At 41.1% G+C, this 21765-nt stretch overlaps 1 protein-coding gene across 2 annotated transcripts in view; it reads left to right on the top strand.

The window, feature by feature from the left end:
- DNAH7 (dynein axonemal heavy chain 7) overlaps positions 1–21765 on the top strand; it is a 261805-nt gene that overhangs the window by 211081 nt on the left and 28959 nt on the right. For both annotated transcript variants that reach the window (XM_042949526.1, XM_042949525.1), the window contains 4 exons: positions 2004–2180; positions 5001–5162; positions 13309–13509; positions 17647–17808. In XM_042949526.1, the coding sequence (XP_042805460.1) occupies positions 2004–2180; positions 5001–5162; positions 13309–13509; positions 17647–17808 (702 nt within the window). The remainder of the gene's footprint in view (positions 1–2003; positions 2181–5000; positions 5163–13308; positions 13510–17646; positions 17809–21765) is intronic.

Below are 21765 nucleotides of genomic sequence, written 5' to 3'. Positions count from 1 at the left end.
AATGAGATGGACTCATACTTTCTTATGGAATTTAATATTTTATAGTGTTTGATTGATGAAAAGAAGCCTATCAAGGGAATAAATACTGAGGTGTGCCGTGTTTTGAGCCCATTCACAAAATAAGCTTCTGGCCACCATTCTCTCCTGAAGAGTAAACAAAACACAAATCAATCAACTTCCAGTAAGAAACTTGTCAAACAGTAGTGAATATGTCTCTCTGACGTCCGATAAATCCTACAGGAACTTGCAACACATAGATTAACATAAATGGAAAACCACAAACTTCTTCCCTGCCTTTGGGAAGGTGATTGCTTAAATTAGCCTGCAATTTTTGTTACTGACAGATTTTGTTTACAGACCTAATGCTGGCATAATCCGATGGCAGAAGCAAACCCAATTCTGTTGACTTGCAAACCGAACAGCAAGCACAGCTTAATTTACCTTGAGAATTACACTTCAGTCTTGGGAGCAAGCAAGTCGTGCTCAGTTTTAACACTAAAAAGAAAACACTGGGGGCACCTGGGTGGCTCAGTCAGTTAAGCGTCCGACTTCGGCTCAGGTCATGATCTTCCTGTTCATGAGTTCGAGCCCGGCATTGGGCTCTGTGCTGACAGCTCAGAGACTGGAGCCTGCTTTGGATTCTGTGTCTCCCTCTCTCTCTGTCCCTCCCCTGCTCGTGCACTCTCTCTCTCTCAAAAATAAATAAACATTAAAAAAAAAAAAAGGAAACACTGAAATTTGTCCGCGCTTCCCCTCGTGTGCACACCCCTGACCTAGTTCTCCAGCTCTGACAGCTAGCCAGCCATGTCTGCATGTGAGCAGTGGCCAATGCAGCCCGAAACACTCATAAGAGAGGGGACAATGATAGCTCAAACTTACTAAAAGTAACATCATGCACTTAGAAGCCATGTGCTTTTGCTTTGTTTGTAAAGCTATAATTTAGTGAAGAAGTCAGCCTTGGGAAGAGAAAAAAGGTTCATTTTCCTTTGTTAGTTGGTGTTTTAATGTAGTGAGAAAAGACCAGCTATGGGAAAAGAAGAATGAGAAAGGTAATATCCCTGGGATAGACAGGAGATTTTTAGTTTCCTGCAATAAGTTTGACATCTGTGTGCATTCAGAATAAGAATCCCAAGCAGGCTCCATGGTCAGCCTGGAGCCCCACCTAGGGCTCGATTCCTGAACCCTGGGATCATGACCTGAGCCAAAATCACGAGTCAGATGCTCAACAGACTGAGCCATCTAAGGGCCCCCGTTATCAGGAATCTTATGCAATATGGCTTTGGCTATTTCTCAGGAGTATGGCTTGTTTCTCCTTCACAGTCCTTTTCTTTTTTCTTTCTGTTTGCTTTCCCAGCCATATCAATTCTTTCTTGATGGTATAGTACTGTATAAATCATTCTAAAATTTCTACTTTTGAGTTGTGGACTTTTAGCCCATGGTATTTTAAAAGTTAAGTAAAAGAGTTAGGGTTTCTCACATTCTTCATCCACTAGGTATTGAATGCTCCGTGAAGGGAAGAAAAATACCTTTGAATTCTGGCGTCACCAACCACTTATCTTTTATTATTTAAATAATTTATAAGTTTTTTTCTATCTAAAAGACGTTTATATAAAGTCATGCCTTGGACCCTCCTGGTGGAGGTATTAACAAATAACTAAGCTAATGTACCTAGAGTCATTTGTTTTAAAATATCTACGGGGCACCTGGGTGGCTCAGATGGTTAAGCGTCCGACTTTAGCTCAGATCATGATCTTGCAGTCCGTGAGTTCGAGCCCCGTGTCGGGCTCTGTGCTGACAGCTCAGAGCCTGGATCCTGCTTCAGATTCTGTGTCTCCCTCTCTCTCTGCCCCTCCCTGACTTGCACTGTCTCTCTCTCTCTCTCTCTCTCTCTCTCTCTCAAAAATCTTTGAATCTGAACTTTTTAATTTCGTAAGCAGATTTTGAATGTTCTTTCAAATATATTTTCAAATATATATTTCAAATATATTCTTGTCTCTTTCTAGGTTATTCCAATGCTGCAAGAATTTATAATCAACAGATTGGGGCGCATGTTCATTGAACCACCCCCCTTTGATTTATCCAAGGCATTTGGAGATAGTAACTGCTGTGCACCCCTGATTTTTGTGCTCTCTCCAGGAGCGGATCCCATGGCTGCTCTTCTAAAATTTGCTGATGACCAGGTACCTTAAAATAGATGAGGTTGTCTGATATTATAAAAGTGAATAAATAAAGGATTTTCTGGCTAAAGTTTTTAAAACACAAACTTGCTTATCCAAAATGGTGGGAGGGAAAGGTAAAAATTTATCACTCACTTAGCTTTTGAAAGAGTAGGGTTCCAGAAGTTGACAGAGTCTCAAGAAAATATTAAATTTTTTTTTAAGCTTATATATTTATTTTGAGAGAGAGACAGAGACAGTATGAGCAGGCAGAGAGAGAGAGAGAGAGAGAGAGAGAGAGAGAGAGAGAGAGAGAATCCCAAGCAGGCTCTTCACTGCCATCACAGATCCTGATGCGGGGCCCGAACCCACATGAAACTGTGAGGTCATGACCTGAGCCGAAACCGAGAGTTGAAAGCTTAACCGACTGAGCCACCCAGGCGCCCCTCAAGAAAATATTTAAATGACAGCACTGACATTAAAAACAGTTTTCCATATCCAAATTATAAGACCAGAATTTGGCTTGAGGGACACTTGCTTCTATTTTGGGGGCACAGAGAGACTTTTTGACATTACACCAGTATATGAGCGTGGATTGATTTAATTCAAGTCTTGACAGTGACCATGGGGGGATCTTTCTCTGATGCTGTCCCTTCTCCCAATTTCTTTCTTTTTTTATTTTTTTAAATTAATATATTTATTTTGAGAGAAAGAGAGAGAGATAGCATGAGTGGAGGAGGGGAAGAGAGAGAGGGAGAGACAGCACAGAGCCCGATGAGGGGCTCAAACTCATGAACCGTGAGATCATGACTTGAGCCGAAATCAAAAGTTGGCCACTTAACCATCTGAGCCACCCAGGCGCTCCCTTCCAATTTCTAAAGGGGGACCTTCTTGACTTTCCAGAACAATCCTATATTACAGTCACATTACCAGGTTAGACTATATTCCCATATTTATATTTCAAGGCTTTAAAATTATTCAAATGAATTTACTGGAAATTTTCTTACATCATTCAACCTAGAATAAGAAAATCTTCATGAACAGGTGACAACATTTTATTTAAAAAAAAAAAATTTTAATGTTTTTATTCAGTTTTGAGAGAGAGAGAGAGAGGGAGAGAGAGTGAATGGGGGAGGAGCAGAGAGAGACAGGGAGACACAGAATCCACAGCAGGCTCCAGGCTCTGAGCTGTCAGCACAGAGCCCAACACGGGGCTTGAACTCACAAGCTGTGAGATCATGACCTGAGTGGAAGTCAGACATTTAACCGACTGAGCCACCCAGGTGCCCCAGGTGATGACATTTTTTAGTTGATTTTTTTCCCTTTTGGTCTAATCGAAATAACATTTTATGGAAATAATACTGACATTTCTAAAACCAGCACCACCACTTTTACTGTGCTTTATCCATACTGCTAATTTTGCTAGACCTTGTCACGCACACTTCTCTTTTAATTTTTAAAGCAATCCTATGAAGTAAAGAGCGGCATCTCCATTTTACAGGGAGGGATACTGAAGCATGGAGAGCTTAAGTGGCTTCTCAAAGGCTGCATAGCTGATGGATTACAATACTCTTTACTAGGCCAATTTATTTTAATATTTCATGTTTTTTTTTTTTTCCATTGGGGGTAATTCTTAGATACTTGGGAACTGATCGTGTGACACAGCACTTACCACCGGTTAAAGAAGTGCTGGAATGTGGCTGTCACCACTGAAGGAGATGGGGTGTGAGATGACGTATTGAGGGGCCGGATCCACATAGGACCTTTGTGGGCTACGTTAAGGATGTTGAATACAGTGGGATGGTGTCATGGGATTTTAAGCAACAAAGTGACACAATCTGATCTATAGTTTCTAAAGCTCATCCTAGCCGGCGTGAGGAGAATTTATCTGAGTAGGGCAAAATGGAAGCAGGGCATTCTTTGGAGTGGGGGGTGGGGGTGGGGCCGCTGCTAAAAGGCCAGAAAGAGCAATGGTGGGCCAGAGCGGAAGTGGTGTGGATGCTGGAGGTATTCGTTTTAGGTGGGACTCCTCTCCAAATCAACGTGATCTTTCCGATCCTTTGAGATCTTCCCAGTTCCTCTCCATTTCTCTTCCCACGTTGTACGACTTGATTGTTCTCTGCCATTGTTCTCTGTGCATTGTCTTCACTTGCTATCTCCATGTCCAGAAATGGTAGCACCGGGCTCTATTTTGTTTGCTGCTGCTTCTGCCCGCTAGTGTTGATGTAACTGCCCTGGAAAGAAAGAGCTCAAGGAGTCCCAGACACTGTTTCCAGAAGCTGCAGATGAATCAGGATATAGTAGAAATGCACTCTGGACACATATTCCCACAGAATCCTTTAAAGAAACTTTAAAAGGGGAATTAGGAGTTAATTTCTTTTTTTTCCACCGAACTCTATGCAGCAATGAAATTAATTAAAATATAATTATTCAAAGATCTGGAGGAAACAGAAACAAGTTCATCTGTCTATTCGTAGTTTTCTTTTCAGCTTTGGATTTTAGGAGTTGCTGCAGGACAGCTGGGTCCTTTCATCTCCTGTTTCCTCAGGTTAAAAGTGTTCCTAATATTTTTTCTATCCCTTATGTCAACAATCAAAGACCCTACAGAATTTTCCATTTATTACCATGACTATTTATGACCTGAACTGACTTGCTTTTGATCTCAGTTTTTATAAGATTCTTAATCAGTAAGAATTTTGTAGGGCTGCATATGGTTAGACCGTTGAGGGATTCTACATAATTAAATTTGAACATATTTAGTGTTAACATTTCCTGTAAAAAATAACACTGATTCTTCTTTAAAGGTGTATTGTTACATAATATCTTTGCTATTCTTGTACACAGGGATATGGGGGATCAAAGCTTAGCTCTTTATCCCTTGGTCAAGGCCAAGGGCCCATAGCTATGAAGATGATAGAAAAAGCTGTCAAAGAAGGAACATGGGTTGTTCTTCAGAACTGTCACCTTGCCACTTCTTGGATGCCAACCCTCGAGAAAGTTTGTGAGGTAAAAATGCAAGTTTATTTTTATGAGATTGTATTCCCCCCACATAATTACTGATATACACGCCATTCAGCTCCATGGCTGTTCTCTGGTTCGGAGGGCTACAGGCGAGTGGCATGCCTGGATTACAGGAGAGGTGGGCTCGCACTGGGAACTAGGAGACCAGAGGAGATCACGCAGTCAGCCTCATCCAGTCCCTCTCAACAGGGACAAGGGCTCATGCAGTGAGTTGGAAATCTCCTTAATCCATAAGAGCAGCCTCAAACATGGGATTAAACCACAGGGCAAATGAACACCAATGTACTTTTTATAGCAGTGGACCAAAGACAACAAAGGAGGCTTTTCAGGGTGAAATTCATGTAGTTACTCTAAACCAAAAGGCTTCGGGATGTAACTTTACTTTAACTGACTTCTCACCTACTTAGCCAGTGACCCTGCCACGGAGGATCAATCTGAATCCAAAGGAGTACTCCCTCCTCACCCCCCATCCCCCTGTTCCTGCAGCGGGTTAGGGCACTTCCCTATTCTGGTGGGCAGAAATTCCAGGAAGAAACCCCATGTAGCTCAACTGAGGAACAGAAAACCTGGCACTTGATTTCAACAAACATAGAGAAAATGTATTTGATGTAATTACCCACGACTCTGGACCGCCCCTAACTCAGGAGTCCCACGGGTTACTAATTAGCCAAGGTAATGATATAACTTGCACAGTCCAGACATACAATTGAAACGTTAAGGAGCCGGTTGTATTTTTCTTTGTGCCACTTGTCACCATTTTGTCTGTATCTCTTAATGGAATATAAGCACCATGAGAACAGTGACTTTGTTTTCTTCTCTGCTTTATCTCAACCACCTTGAATTGTGCCTGGTCCAAAGAGACAGTCCATAAATATTTCCTGAGTCAGTGAATAAATACTGCTTCCCTGCTTAAAACTTTTCCATTGCATGCAAGACAAAGTTTAAACCCCCATCGTGGCTTACAACACCCTTCCTCGTTGACCTTTGCTTCCTCTCAGTTTTCATCTCTGGCCACTTTGCATCTTGACTTCTATGCTCTAGCCATTTGAAGTTCTTTCACTTTGGTCTAGCATACTTTTTCAAGAATGTGGGCCATCCTAATGTTTCCATCTGAAAAACATTTCTTCCTATTATTTGCCTTACCAAGATCTTCTCATCCTTCAGGCCTTACATTAGAGGTTTGATATTTGTGCCTGTTTCCTCGTGGTTCCTCCATCTCTAGGCCATTCTTTTTCTTTTTTTCTTTTTTTCCTTTTTTTTTTTTTTTTTTGGTTTCATGGGATTTATTTATTTATTTATTTATCAATATATGAAATTTATTGTCAAATTGGTTTCCATACAACACCCAGTGCTCATCCCAAAAGGTGCCCTCCTTAATACCCGTCACCCACCCTCTCCTCCCTCCCACCCCCCATCAACCCTCAGTTCTGTTTTTAAGAGTCTCTTATGCTTTGGCTCTCTCCCACTCTAACCTCCTTTTTTTTTTTTTCTTTCCCCTCCCCCATGGGTTTCTGTTAAGTTTCTCAGGATCCACATAAGAGTGAAAACATATGGTATCTGTCTTTTTCTGTATGGCTTATTTCACTTAGCATAACACTCTCCAGTTCCATCCACGTTGCTACAAAGGGCCATATTTCATTCTTTCTCATTGCCATGTAGTACTCCATTGTGTATATAAACCACAATTTCTTTATCCATTCATCAGTTGATGGACATTTAGGCCCTTTCCATAATTTGGCTATTGTTGAAAGTGCTGCTATAAACATTGGGGTACAAGTGCCCCTATGCATCAGTACTCCTGTATCCCTTGGGTAAATTCCTAGCAGTGCTATTGCTGGGTCAAAGGTAGGTCTATTTTTAATTTTTTGAGGAACCTCCACACTGTTTTCCAGAGTGGCTGCACCAATTTGCATTCCCACCACAGTGCAAGAGGGTTCCCATTTCTCCACATCCTCTCCAGCATCCATAGTTTCCTGATTTGTTCATTTTGGCCACTCTGACTGGAGTGAGGTGATATCTGAGTGTGGTTTTGATTTGTATTTCCCTGATGAGGAGCGACGTTGAGCATCTTTTCATGTACCTGTTGGCCATCCGGATGTCTTCTTTAGAGAAGTGTCTATTCATGTTTTCTGCCCATTTTTTCACTGGGTTATGTGTTTTTCGGGTGTGGAGTTTGGTGAGCTCTTTATAGATTTTGGATACTAGCCCTTTGTCTGATATGTCATTTGCAAATATCTTTTCCCATTTCGTTGGTTGCCTTTTAGTTTTGTTGGTTGTTTCCTTTGCTGTGCAGAAGCTTTTTATCTTCATAAGGTCCCAGTAGTTCATTTTTGCTTTTAATTCCCTTGCCTTTGGGGTTGTGTCAAGTAAGAAATTGCTACGGCTGAGGTCAGAGAGGTCTTTTCTTGCTTTCTCCTGTAGGGTTTTGGTGGTTTCCTGTCTCACATTCAGGTCCTTTATCCATTTTGAGTTTATTTTTGTGAATGGTGTGAGAAAGTGGTCTAGTTTCAACCTTCTGCATGTTGCTGTCCAGTTCTCCCAGCACCATTTGTTAAAGAGACTGTCTTTTTTCCATTGGATGTTCTTTCCTGCTTTGTCAAAGATTAGTTGGCCATATGTTTGTGGGTCCAGTCTTGGGGTTTCTATTCTATTCCATTGGTCTATGTGTCTGTTTTTGTGCCAATACCATGCTGTCTTGATGATGACAGCTTTGTAGTAGAGGCTAAAGTCTGGGATTGTGATGCCTCCTGCCTTGGTCTTCTTCTTCAAAATTACTTTGGCTATTCGGGGCCTTTTGTGGTTCCATATGAATTTTAGGATTGCTTGTTCTAGTTTCAAGAATGCTGATGCAATTTTGATTGGGATTACATTGAATGTGTAGATAGCTTTGGGTCGCATTGACATTTTGACAATATTTATTCTTCCAACCCATGAGCATGGAATGTTTTTCCATTTCTTTATATCTTCTTCAATTACCTTCATAAGCTTTCTATAGTTTTCAGCATACAGATCTTTTACATCTTTGGTTAGATTTATTCCTAGGTATTTTATGCTTCTTGGTGCAGTTGTGAATGGGATCAGTTTCTTTATTTGTCTTTCTGTTGCTTCATTATTAGTGTATAAGAATGCAACTGATTTCTGTACATTGATTTTGTATCCTGCAACTTTGCTAAATTCATGTATCAGTTCTAGCAGACTTTTGGTGGAGTCTATCGGATTTTCCATGTATAATATCATGTCATCTGCCCAAAGTGAAAGCTTGACTTCATCTTTGCCAATTTTGATGCCTTTGATTTCCTTTTGTTGTCTGATTGCTGATGCTAGAACTTCCAACACTATGTTAAACAACAGCGGTGAGAGTGGACATCCCTGTTGTGTTCCTGATCTCAGGGGAAAAGCTCTCAGTTTTTCCCTATTGAGGATGATGTTAGCTGTGGGCTTTTCATAAATGGCTTTGATGATCTTTAAGTATGTTCCTTCTATCCCGACTTTCTCAAGGGTTTTTATTAAGAAAGTTGCTGGATGTTGTCAAATGCCTTTTCTGCATCGATTGACAGGATCATATTGTTCTTATCTTTTCTTTTATTAATGTGATGTATCACGTTGATTGATTTGCGAATGTTGAACCAGCCCTGCATGCCAAGAATGAATCCCACTTGATCATGGTGAATAATTCTTCTTATATGCTGTTGAATTCGATTTGCTAGTATCTTATTGAGAATTTTTGCATCCATATTCATCAGGGATATTGGCCTGTAGTTCTCTTTTTTTAATGGGTCTCTGTCTGGTTTAGGAATCAAAGTAATACTGGTTTCATAGAACGAGTCTGGAAGTTTTCCTTCCTTTTCTATTTTTTGGAATAGCTTGAGAAGGATAGGTATTATCTCTGCTTTAAATGTCTGGTAGAACTCCACTGGGAAGCCATCTGGTCCTGGACTCTTATTTGTTGGGAGATTTTTGATGACTGATTCAATTTCTTCGCTGGTTATGGGTCTGTTCAAGCTTTCTATTTCCTCCTGATTGAGTTTTGGAAGGGTGTGGCTGTTTAGGAATTTGTCCATTTTTTCCAGGTTGTCCAGTTTGTTGGCATATAATTTTTCATAGTATTCCCTGATAATTGCTTGTATCTCTGAGGGATTGGTTGTAATAATTCCATTTTCATTCATGATTTTATCTATTTGGGTCATCTCCCTTTTCTTTTTGAGAAGCCTGGCTAGAGGTTTATCAATTTTGTTTATTTTTTCAAAAAACCAACTGTTGGTTTTGTTGATCTGCTCTACAGTTTTTTTAGATTCTATATTGTTTATTCCTGCTCTGATATTTATTATTTCTCTTCTTCTGCTGGGTTTGGGGTGTCTTTGCTGTTCTGCTTCTATTTCCTTTAGGTGTGCTGTTAGATTTTGTATTTGGGATTTTTCTTGTTTCTTGAGATAGGACTGGATTGCAATGTATTTTCCTCTCAGGACTGCCTTCGCTGTGTCCCAAAGCATTTGGATTGTTGTATTTTCATTTTCGTTTGTTTCCATATATTTTTTAATTTCTTCTCTAATTGGCTGGTTGACCCACTCATTCTTTAGTAGGGTGTTCTTAGCCTCCACACTTTTGGAGGTTTTCCAGACTTTTTCCTGTGGTTGATTTCAAGCTTCATAGCCTTGTGGTCTGAAAGTATGCATGGTATGATTTCAGTTCTTGTATACTTATGAAGGGCTGTTTTGTGACCCAGAATGTGATCTATCTTGGAGAATGTTCCATGCGCACTCGAGAAGAAAGTATATTCTGTTGCTTTGGGATGCAGAGTTCTAAATATATCTGTCAAGTCCATCTGATCCAATGTATCATTCAGGGCCCTTGTTTCTTTATTGACCGTGTGTCTAGATGATCTATCCATTTCTGTAAGTGGGGTGTTAAAGTTCCCTGCAATTACCACATTCTTATCAATAAGGTTGCTTATGTCTGTGAGTAATTGTTTTATATATTTGGGGGCTCCTATATTTGGCGCATAGACATTTATAATTGTTAGCTCTTCCTGATGGATAGACCCTGTGATTATTATATAATTCCCTTCTTCATCTCTTGTTACAGCCTTTAATTTAAAGTCTAGTTTGTCTGATATAAGTATGGCTACTCCAGCTTTCTTTTGACTTCCAATAGCATGATAAATAGTTCTCCATCCCCTCACTCTCAATCTGCAGGTGTCCTCAGGTCTAAAATGAGTCTCTTGTAGACAGAAAATAGATGGGTCTTGTTTTTTTATTCTGATACCCTATGTCTTTTGGTCGGCACATTTAGTCCATTTACATTCAGTGTTATTATAGAAAGATATGGGTTTAGAGTCATTGTGATGTCCGTAGGTTTCATGCTTGTAGCAATGTCTCTGTTACTTTGTCTCACAGGATCCCCCTTAGGATCTCTTGTAGGGCTGGTTTAGTGGTGACGAATTCCTTCAGTTTTTGTTTGTTTGGGAAGACCTTTATCTCTCCTTCTATTCTAAATGACAGACTTGCTGGATGAAGGATTCTCGGCTGCATATTTTTTCTGTTCATCACATTGAAGATCTCCTGCCATTCCTTTCTGGCCTGCCAAGTTTCAGTAGATTGGTCACGAGTCTTATAGGTCAACCTTTACATGTTAGAGCACATTTATCCCTAGCTGCTTTCAGAATTTTCTCTTTATCCTTGTATTTTGCCAGTTTCACTATGATATGTCGTGCAGAAGATCGATTCAAGTTACGTCTGAAGGGAGTTTGTGCCTCTTGGATTTCAATGCCTTTTTCCTTCCCCAAATCAGGGAAGTTCTCAGCTATGATTTCTTCAAGTACCCCTTCAGCACCTTTCCCTCTCTCTTCCTCCTCTGGAATACCAATTATGTGTAGATTATTTCTCTTTAGTGCATCACTTAATTCTCTAATTTTCCTCTCATACTCCTGGATTTTTTTTTATCTCTCTTTTTCTCAGCTTCTCCTTTTTCCATAATTGTATCTTCTAGTTCACCTATTCTCTCCTCTGCCTCTTCAATCCGAGCTGTGGTTGTCTCCATTTTATTTTGCAGCTCATTAATAGCATTTTTTAGCTCCTCCTGGCTGTTCCTTAGTCCCTTGATCTCTGTAGCAATAGATTCTCTGCTGTCCTTTATACTGTTTTCAAGCCCAGCGATTAATTTTATGACTATTATTCTAAATTCACTTTCTGTTATATTGTTTAAATCCTTTTTGATCAGTTCATTAGCTGTTGTTATTTCCTGGAGATTCTTCTGAGGGGAATTCTTCCGTCATTTTGGATAGTCCCTGGAGTGGTGCAGAACTGCGGGGCACTTGCCCTGTACTGTCTTACATAACTTGCATTGGTGGGCAGGGCCACAGTCAGACCTGATATCTGCCCCTAGCCCACCGCTGGGGCCACAGTCAGACTGGTGTGTGCCTTCTCTTCCCCTCTCCTAGGGGCGGGATTCACTGTGGGGTGGCATGGCCTGTCTGGGCTACTTGCACACTGCCAGGCTTGTGGTGCTGGGGATCTGGCGTATTAGCTGGGGTCGGTCGGCAAGGTGCACGGGGGCAGGAGGGGTAGGCTTAGCTCTCTTCTCCTTCGGTGATCTGCTTCGGGAGGGGCCCTGCGGCACCGGGAAGGAGTCAGACCTGCCAGAGGGATGGATCTGCAGAAGCACAGCGTTAGGTGTTTGTGCGGTGCAAGCAAGTTCCCTGGCAGGAACTGGTTCCCTTTGGGATTTTGGCTGGGGGATGGGCGAGGGAGATGGCGCTGGCGAGCGCCTTTGTTCCCCGCCAAGCTGAGCTCTGCCGTCCGTGGCTCAACAGCTCTCCCTCCCGTTGTCCTCCAGCCTTCCCGCTCTCTGAGCAGAGCTGTTAACTTATGACCTTCCAGATGTTAAGTCCCGCTTGCTGTGAACACACTCTGTCTGGCCCCTCCACTTTTGCCAGCCACACTCGGAGGCTCTGCTTTGCCGGAGGGCTGCCCCTCTGCCCCGGCTCCCTCCCGCCAGTCCGTGGAGTGCGCACCACCTATCTGCCCTTCCTACCCTCTTCCGTGGGCCTCTTGTCTCTGCTTGGCTCTGGAGAATCCATTTTGCTAGTCTTCTGGTGGTTTTCTGGGTTATTTAGGCAGCTGTGGGTGGAATCTAAGTGATCCGCAGGACGCGGTGAGTTCAGCGTCCTCCTACCGCCATCTTCCCCTCTAGGCCATTCCTGTTGAACTGTGTCATATATACCCATTAGAATCACATAAGAGAGAAGAGCTGTCCCTGATGGCTGGCAAACCTAGCCCAAAGTCCCATGAGTCACGTTGCTGAAGTCACTGGGCATAGGGCAGCTGGTACGAGGGAAAAACGTTGCCCTCTCTCTCCACTGTTGTTGCTAAATAACAGAGGCATCTTTGCATCCTTCCTAATTCACCCTCACCCGTTGACCACATGAGTGCTCAAAAAATGTTTTATTGATAAAGAATTGCAGCTTAAGGTACTACTGATATGGACAATCGAAGGAGGTAGCAATAGAGAGCAGGACTGAACAGGAAGGGGGGAACGGCCCATGGTAATCATTCCTAGCCTATACAGCCTTTAAGACAGTGCTAAGTGAGTGTTCTCTTATCCTCCCTTGCACCAACTTGAATATCCCTTTAAGAAAATATAGCTAATAGTGATATTTAATACTTCACCTTTCAAAATGCTCTTTTTTTCTTTTCATCTCACTTGGTTTAATATTGACTGATGTTGCTCATTCTCACAACCTGGCTACGGCAAGAAGAATGGATTATTCTTAATCAGGCTCTTGGGCAGAGAATTATATCTATAAATATTTCAGCACATCAGTTAAGATATGAGATTTTGGGGGGAATGTCTTAGTCTCTATTGCGACCAACTCTAAATTCTATAATACCTCTGAGAACTTTATAGTCCTGTGATTTAAATTTTCAAGAAGGACGGCAACAGTCCGGGCCTTCTCAACGAAGTGTGTTGTTTCAGGGGCAGAATCAGATTTTAAGACCTTTGCCTTGAATTGCAGCAGTAGGCTCTATTTGTAAAGATGCTTCCTCCCACCTCCAGGCCATCCCATGCACATATGATGTGGAGAGTTTCCTTGGATTTTAGACACCCATTTGTGTCTAATTTTCTTTTTTTGCAGGAGTTAAGCCCAGAATCGACGCATCCAGATTTCCGCATTTGGCTGACAAGTTACCCGTCACCAAACTTCCCCGTGTCCGTACTGCAGAATGGGGTGAAAATGACCAATGAGGCACCGAAAGGTTTACGGGCTAATATCATTCGATCATACCTCATGGACCCGATCTCTGACCCTGAGTTCTTTGGCAGCTGCAAAAAGCCTGTTAGTAATGGCTAAGTCTTGTTACCTCAGCCCTGTGAAGCATTTCAAGTGGCCCCTGGTGATCACGAATGTGTGTGGCTGAGTAAAACTACAAATTAAATAGGCCTCCTGCCCTGCAGTGCGGTTGGTTTTGATTACTGATTATTGACTGTGCTGAAGTCAATTGTATTAATATTTTATTTTAATTTTACCACCAGCTTCATTTCTGCTCAGCTGAGATCTTCTGGGGCGTCATTAATAATGTAGCTCTCTATTGAGAAAGTCAGCTGTAAGCCATTCCCAGTACAAATCTGCAAGGTTGGAGAATCTTGTTTCAGGATATTAACTGAGCCCTGTGCTATTTGGAGCGATATCTTTAAATTAAAACATAAAAATATTTCCTCCATATAACTATAATGAGGACCAAAATGATTTTACTCCTTGATGGATGGGACTCATAAGGGTCTCTTTCAGCGTCACCAGGCAAGCAGGGAAACCGCCCACTGCTTTCATGATTAGAATTCTGCGTGTGAATGTCTGTGACCTAAAATTGTTTCACAGCATTTTACCATAATTAAAAATGGAAGGGTTTTCTTTTTAAGAGGGGTTATGAACCTCGGTAAGTTTCTGCCATTAAAGAGCTCACACTTTTGGTATCGGAATATGTTTTAAGTACACATCAAAAGAAAACATTAAAAATAAGGAAACACTTTCGTTGAAGTCTTGGGTACTAAAATAAAGCAAGCATCTATGTTTAAAACTAAGTCACACCTTAGCCTAAGCTTCTAAGACCTGCTGTAGGAGTAGCTTTCACATTGATAAGGCCCAGAGGAGAGCAGGTTGCTTGCAGGTAGGTGGTAAGGGTATGTCTGCATGGGATAGGCTGGACAGAAGCCCTTTGGCAAAATCTTACTCCCTTTCTTCTAGATCCAAAGATCTCTCCAGTGGAAGTCACACATATTGGAAGTCTAGGCGTTTATGAAGCACAATCCAAACTAAAAGCCAAATCTCCTCAAGTGCCAAAAGAGCACATCATAATTTTTGCTTTAACTTTTTATTTGGAAATAATTTTAAACTTACAGAAAAGTGGCAAGTATAAAAATAGTACAGAGAACACCCCTGTGCCCTGAACCCACATTCACCTCCTGTTAATATAGCTTTTGTGTGTAAGTTAGACATATCACAACCCTTTACTCCTAAATAAACACTTTGATGTATATTTCTTAAGAATAGAGAGATTATCTTACCCTAGTACCATTATTAGTTTAATGGATTTAGCAAGGATACACTATTTTATCTAATTTACTGTTTGTGTTCCAAATTTGTCTGTTGATTCAGTCGTGTCCCTTAGAGCATCTTCCCTGTTCACTACAGACTGGTCTAGGGTTAGAATTGCATTTAGTCGCCACGTCTCTTTGCCTCCTTTTATCTTGAACATTGCCCTAGCCTTTGCCTTGGATGACATTGACATTTCTGAAGAATTTGTCTCCTCTTGTCTTTTTAATGGAACATTTCTCATTGGGGGCTGATATTTACTCATTATTAGATTCAAGTTATGCATTTTTAGCCAAAACACCACATTAGTGAAATTGTGTCCTCAGAGTATCACATTAGGAGGTGCACGATATCATTTATCCCTCACTGTTGGTATAAATTTTGATCTCCCAGACAGAGTGTTGTCTGATTTCTTCAACGTGTAATTACTGCCTTACCCCTTGGAACTAATCGTCAGGCAGGGAGACATTTCACGGCCATGCCAATATCCTGTTCTTCAGCAACATCCACCCCAGCCCAGATTTAGTAGCCACTGATGTATCTTGCCTGATCAAGTTATTTCCCGTGATAATTCCAACTCCAGCACTCCCGCCGTATTTGACCCCTGCCACTCTAGAGTCCACAACAGCTTTCCCATCTCTCCCTTTACTTATGTGTTTTTGGGATGGACTTGGGAATTCCTTGGGGTTTTTTTCCCCCCAGTGGTTTACAATGCATTACTATCCTTAAGTCTTTTGCTCAAATTGTCCCAGATTTGGTCAGTGGGAGCACCTGCAAGCTGGCTCCTCTGTACTTCGTTCTAGGTCCCATCATTTATTATTATTATTATTATTATTATTATTATTGCTGTTGTTATTATTATTACTTAGCTCTCTTACTTTCTGGCACCAGATGCTGCAAGCTCATCCATTGTTCAACCCTGGAACCAGCCATTTTTCTGTGGAGTCCTGGTTCTAGAGACCTAGATCTGGGTGCTACTGCCTTGTTTTGGTTCTTGGTCCTTTCAGGGGAGAAAACTTAGAAATATGCGTGTACTCTCACACTCACATGCATACACATATAGACGAGTATATGTGTGCATCCAGATAAGTACATGTACACATACATACTCATTCACATATTCTAGAGGTAATGAGTTTGTAATGTATAGCCAACTTCAGTCCATCCACCCAGGGTTCTTGCTTACTTTTCCTCATTCCATACGCGCATGCCACTGCCTCTGTGCTGAGCGCCTGGCTCCCACATCATCACACTTGCCAACTTGTTCTGTTCTGTAATGGATCTAAAGTAGTTCCCGAATGCAGACAGCATGTGTCACTTTGCCTTTTCCCACCTCTCTGATTAAACTGATGCTACTTGGGTTTTGTCTCCACTCCCCCTTTGAGTTTATTCCACAGGGGAAACTTCCACCTGCCCTTGGACAAAACTTTGGGCACCATCACAATTTTTCTGGTTACTGTCAGGTAATGAAATGACCTACAGTCATTTTAACTTGTAAATCCAGCCTGGATTCCAGAATCAGAAAGTGCAATGTAATATGTCAATCAGTACTTCGCTTTTATTTAAAATAGAGGCTTCAACTCTCCAGAAACTTACCTAGGACCTGTAGTCAGTCGGCTTCATGCCACTGGGGAGAAGGATGGAGTTGGCATCTTTCTTTTTGTAATGATGGCTGCTGAGCCTGACCACTCAGTTTGGAGAGTGTACAACCGCAAGGCAGGGCAGAGTGGAACTTCTGGTCCTGGGCTGCTTTTGCTTGGAGCTCTCTGGGCTTGGCAGGGGTTTAAATCTCAAGTTTTCTCTTGTGAGTCTTTTCATGGGTTCTCCTTGGACTCCCCTTCTGGACTCCTCTGACTGTGACTCCATCCGTCAGCTGACTGCTCATGCCCCCCTCAGCTGTTGGGTCTCGCCATTCACTTCGTACAGGCTCTTACTGTCGGGATTTCCTCACCCTGTAACATAAGTCATCTTGACCAAGAAATGCTTAAAGTGGGCCCTGGCTGACATTCTTAATCCAGCGCCCCATCTGCTCATTGGGATCCAGGCTGGGTTGGCCCACTGTTGGAAGCAGGGCTCTGATTTCCCTCTCCTGATCCACTACCCTGTGGCCATAGACTGTTCTACTCTTTCTGTCATAAGTTGTGCACTTTTCCACTCTACCACCGCTGCAAGGAACATGCATCAGCTCTCTGAGCAGCCCCATTAATTCCTTCTCACTAGCTTGGACTAAGAAGATACATCCCATGCTCCTTTCTCCCTCTGGGATGGGGGCAAGAGGGCTCCCAGCACAGCAGCTGCTCTTTCCAAGGAAATCTTTACCAATTCTCTCTCAAGCTCTATTTTGACCATTTTGTAACAGTCTTGTGGAGGGTGCATCATACTTTCTGATTTCTGATTCAAGGCTGGCTTTGCCATTGAAAGTAACTGTAAGCCTTCTTCTTGCCTCAGAGTAACTAGAAAAGTCATGAAGCTGTCCAAAGTTTCAATCCGGAAGTCCTTCTTGTAGAGCTGCTTAATCGGTTTGAACTGTCTTCTTTGAAATATCTCCATGGTGGTCTGGGATCACCCATTTAGAATTAATTTTTCTTACCTCATGATGTTTCAGTTGGAACCTCCAGAATCCTATACGGTTACATTAAATAGACAAGCTTACTATACTCCCTAAAACCTGGTGCTCATAGCTGTGTCTGTCAACTGGACATGTGTACAAATGAGCATATTTTTGCCTAAATAGCCTATGGTAGTTAATTCTGTTTTAGTATACTTTGGGGTGGATATACTTATAAACAAAAAGAATTAATTAATTTCATTTTAAAATATGGTAGGTATAATGTAACGTTGGGGACGGGGGATGTCATGTGGCACCGTTTCTTCTCGTTACAGGAAGAATTCAAGAAATTACTTTATGGCCTCTGCTTCTTTCATGCTTTGGTCCAAGAGAGACGGAAATTTGGACCCCTGGGGTGGAATATTCCTTATGAGTTCAATGAGACTGACCTAAGAATAAGTGTACAGCAACTCCACATGTTCCTGAACCAGTATGAGGTATCGTAAAAAGCACAGCAAGGATGTCACCTATTTTGCCCTCTATCGTGTTGTAAGTGTTTGTAATAGTAAGCGGGAAATTCTGATTAATTCACACCCTTATAAAATAAATAGCAGAATACTTCCCAACCGCTTATTAGGTAGCACTTTGTTATGACAGGCTATCATAACGCTAGAGTAGGTAGTTAGGACACTTGGTACGCCCAGTAGGAACCTATATTTTATCATTTATTTTTGACATGTACACACCTGTAGGAATCTGCGAAGTGATTGTGTTATATTGAAAAGGATCTGAGAAGAACATACATCAACCAGGCTCCAAAATGAAAATACAGATGAATTTCCTTCTATTCTGGAGCGTGGCTTTATTTTTAGGGAAATTTTACTGTGCTATTGTAGAATTTGAGCCATTTGTCAGGAGGAAACAAATTCTTTCGGTCATTGATGTTTACCTGAGGTATGTAGATTTTGAGAGGAAGCCAAATGGCTTCATATCATATCAACCACATTTCAGCCCCTACAGTTCTCTCTCTTTCTGTCTGTCTGCCTCTCTCTCTCTCTCTCTCTCTTTCACACACACACACACACACACACACACACACACACACACTACCCATATTATCTTTTTGCTACTTGACTATCAGTTGGCTTTTTAACATGTTTGCAACTCTGAAGCACTGCTTGTTAAACCAATCCAAGTGTCCTGCAAGATATGACGTTTTTTGAGGCAAATTCCTCCAAGTTTAGTTAGAAGTTTGTTCTAAATTAGTTGGAAAATTTTAGATCAATCAATCTCAAAGTATACAAAAAACTGACTTTGTGAAACTTTTAGTAACTTGGGATTATTTTTTTTTTTAAACCTATAAACAGGAAGGTATTGAATTCTGTCTCTACAAAAGCAAAGAAAAAACAGATATCAAGAGCTCACATGACATATCTAAACTTAGGTGAAGGATCTTTGATCTGTGTTATATTGGACAGATTCCTATTCTGTACTCAAATAAAATGAGTGAGAGGCCTTTGACTTTGCAGCAATTTAAAATTGGGAAAGCACTTAAAAAGAAGCATGAATTTGATGAATTTCTGTCTCGTAGGAATATTTATATATAAAAAAAGATACTAAGAATGGAGACCAAAATACAGTGATACAGTGCCTGCAGAAGTATTTGACCTAAGATAATTATACTTTTCAAGACAAAAAATAAGAAGGAGGGGGCTCTCTCTAGTTCATTTAGCAATTTGTTCAAGCATCTGTAGCAATTTGTTCAAGCACCTGTAGAGTATATCCTAACTTAAAATATGATAGTCGGTAGTGAAGAGTCAGTTAAAAATGGCAGCAATTTAAAATTTAGTAACCATTAAGTGAAGCTCTGTAGAATATTATAGAGATTAAAAGCAGTGAGACCATATTGAAAATTACATTCTTTGGGAAACTATCAGAGATGTTATCTGAAACAGATGTATCTAAGAAGTTAAAGTGTGTGAATATATAGCAAGAAAAGTATGTTCTGCATATACTCTCAGGATAATCATAATTTTTTTTTGCTTCCATTTCCTAATTATTTTCAGAAATAATCTTACTTTGAAAACAATGTTTGAGTAGAACTACTCAGGGGCCTACCGATACACTAAACTAGATCTGCCAATATACCATTTTTAAATTATATAATACTAATTCTCTAATGCCCATGATCACTCTCAAAGTGTTCCAGTTTGGACAGTAGTATATTTGGTCATCTTAACTGTTTAAAGACGGAGACATAAACAAGGAGGTAAGCAACTCGGCTGGATGTGATTAGGTTCCTACAGAGGAAGAGGTACCCAGGACTGAGTGCATAGAGGTTTTCAGGGTGAAGGAACCATAAAAGATTCTAAAAAGGGTCAAATAAGTGAAAAGGTTTGGTTAATGATAAGGGATCTGGAGCATACTTATATGAAATGCAAACTGATTTGGGAGTTATTCTATTATTATTGGTGTGCTTTTAGAAGAATATTTGCATTTTAGAAAATCACTTACCTGGAGCTACCAGAAACTGGAAAAGGCAGAGAAGGATCCTCTTAGAAGCTTTGAAGGAGCATGGCTTTGCCAACACCTTGATTTCAAACTTCTAGCCTCCAGAACTATCAGACAATAAATTTCTCTTATTTTAAGCCAACTGTCAGCAGCCCCAGGAAACTAATGCAGGAGACCATCATGATGACCCAGGCAAGAAACGATAAGAATTTAAATTAAAGCATTTGAGCTGGGATGAGGAACATTGTAGAGATACAATAGATATGTAGGAAAAAGGGTTTAAATGACTTAGATATTAAATGGCAAAGGGAGAAGAAGTCTTGATTGATGTTAATTTTCTGGTCTGGAGAGGTGGAGGTACCTTTCATTAATCCAGACAGGGAGTAGTCCCAGGAAGATAATAGGTATACAGCAGGTGGATTAGTGGAATGGGGATGGTGAAAGGGGTAATTAATTCATTCTCTTAAATTTTATACATCCTGGAAGTATATCTACTAAGCTCTTGGCATACAGATAAAAACCCCAAGAGAAGAAAGTGAACAAAATCCAGAAATTTATGAATTGGTAAAGTGTTAAGAGAAACTTGAGAATACCTGAGATTTCAAAGGGAGGTCTTGTAACCTAAGAAGAGAACTAAGGACTGTTGGTGAGCACCCAAAATCAATGGTTGGAGAGAAAACAGATCAAGGTGTAGGGAAAACTTTGGAAAAGCAACAGAATAGGGAATGATTATCTTACAGAATACTACTGTTCCCCTTCCCCATTTTCTTTTCTCTGGCTGCATCAAAATAATAGAACCACCTCCCACCCAAACTCAAGCTAGAAATCTGGGAGTCATTGGCACTCAGTTATTCCTTATCCCTCCTTAAGCACGCCCTACCTCCCTCCACTCCCCTCCTTCCTGCTCTACCCCATGCCCTAAAAACAGACCCCTCTTATCCATGGTTTGCGTTCCTCAATTTTAGTCACCTGCGGTCTAGTGCGGTCTGGAAGCTGATGATCCTCTTCCGACATATTATCAGCAGGTCAGTAGTAGCCTAATGCTATGTCACAATGCCTACATCATTCATCCTACTTTGTTTTGTCACGTAAGCATTTTACCATCTCACATCATTACAAGAGGAAGGGTGAATACAGTGCTATATTTTGAAAGAGACCACATTCACTTGACTTTTATTATAGTATATTGTTCTAATTGTTCTATTTCATTATTAGTTATTATGAGTTATTGTTGTTAGTCTCTTACTGTGCCTAATTTATAAATTAGACTTTGTCATCGGTATGTATATATAGGACAAAACAGCTCTCTGTGCTTTCAAGCATCCATTGGGTACCTGGCAACACCTCTTCCAAGGATAAGGTGGGGCGGGGGGGCTGCTATACTGCATGCCCACAGTCTACTTGCTTTTCTGTCTGCGTGATGTGCTCGTTCACATCTCTGAGCCTTGGCATATATTTTCCTTTGCTCTGAGTGCGCTTTCCTATGCCCAATCTTTGTCTACTTTTGGGAGTGTTTCTTGAATAACCATCTCAGACTCAGGAGCCCAGTGTGCCTCCCTGTTGGCACATTTCTACATGCCATTTTGGCTGAGGGTCACTTTGTCCAGCATTGTGTCGAGAATCCTTATCATTGTAGGTGAGCACATATAAAAGCAGGAGATGATTCCATATTTTTTTTGGCCCTTCATGATCTACTGTTATCCTTTCCCTGACATACTCTAGCCGAATAGCCAGAAACATGGGTACCCACCGCCATTTTGCTCTGGTAGCCTTGACAGAGCTGGTGATACATGTAGGACACTGGGAACTACAGAATTTTGCTCAGAAGGGGAACACGTTTTGTCAGACTGTAAGCCACTAGACTGTATGGTGACTTTGATTTGTTTACCCTTTTTTCCTTAGTGCCTAAATATGTATATGTGGTATATGGCTCAGTGTCTGTT

Source organism: Panthera leo, chromosome C1 (assembly GCF_018350215.1).
Source record: "Panthera leo isolate Ple1 chromosome C1, P.leo_Ple1_pat1.1, whole genome shotgun sequence".
Taxonomy (NCBI): Eukaryota; Metazoa; Chordata; class Mammalia; order Carnivora; family Felidae; genus Panthera; species Panthera leo.
The sequence above is the reverse complement of the archived record's forward strand: the minus strand, read 5'-3'. Positions and strand labels throughout refer to the sequence as shown.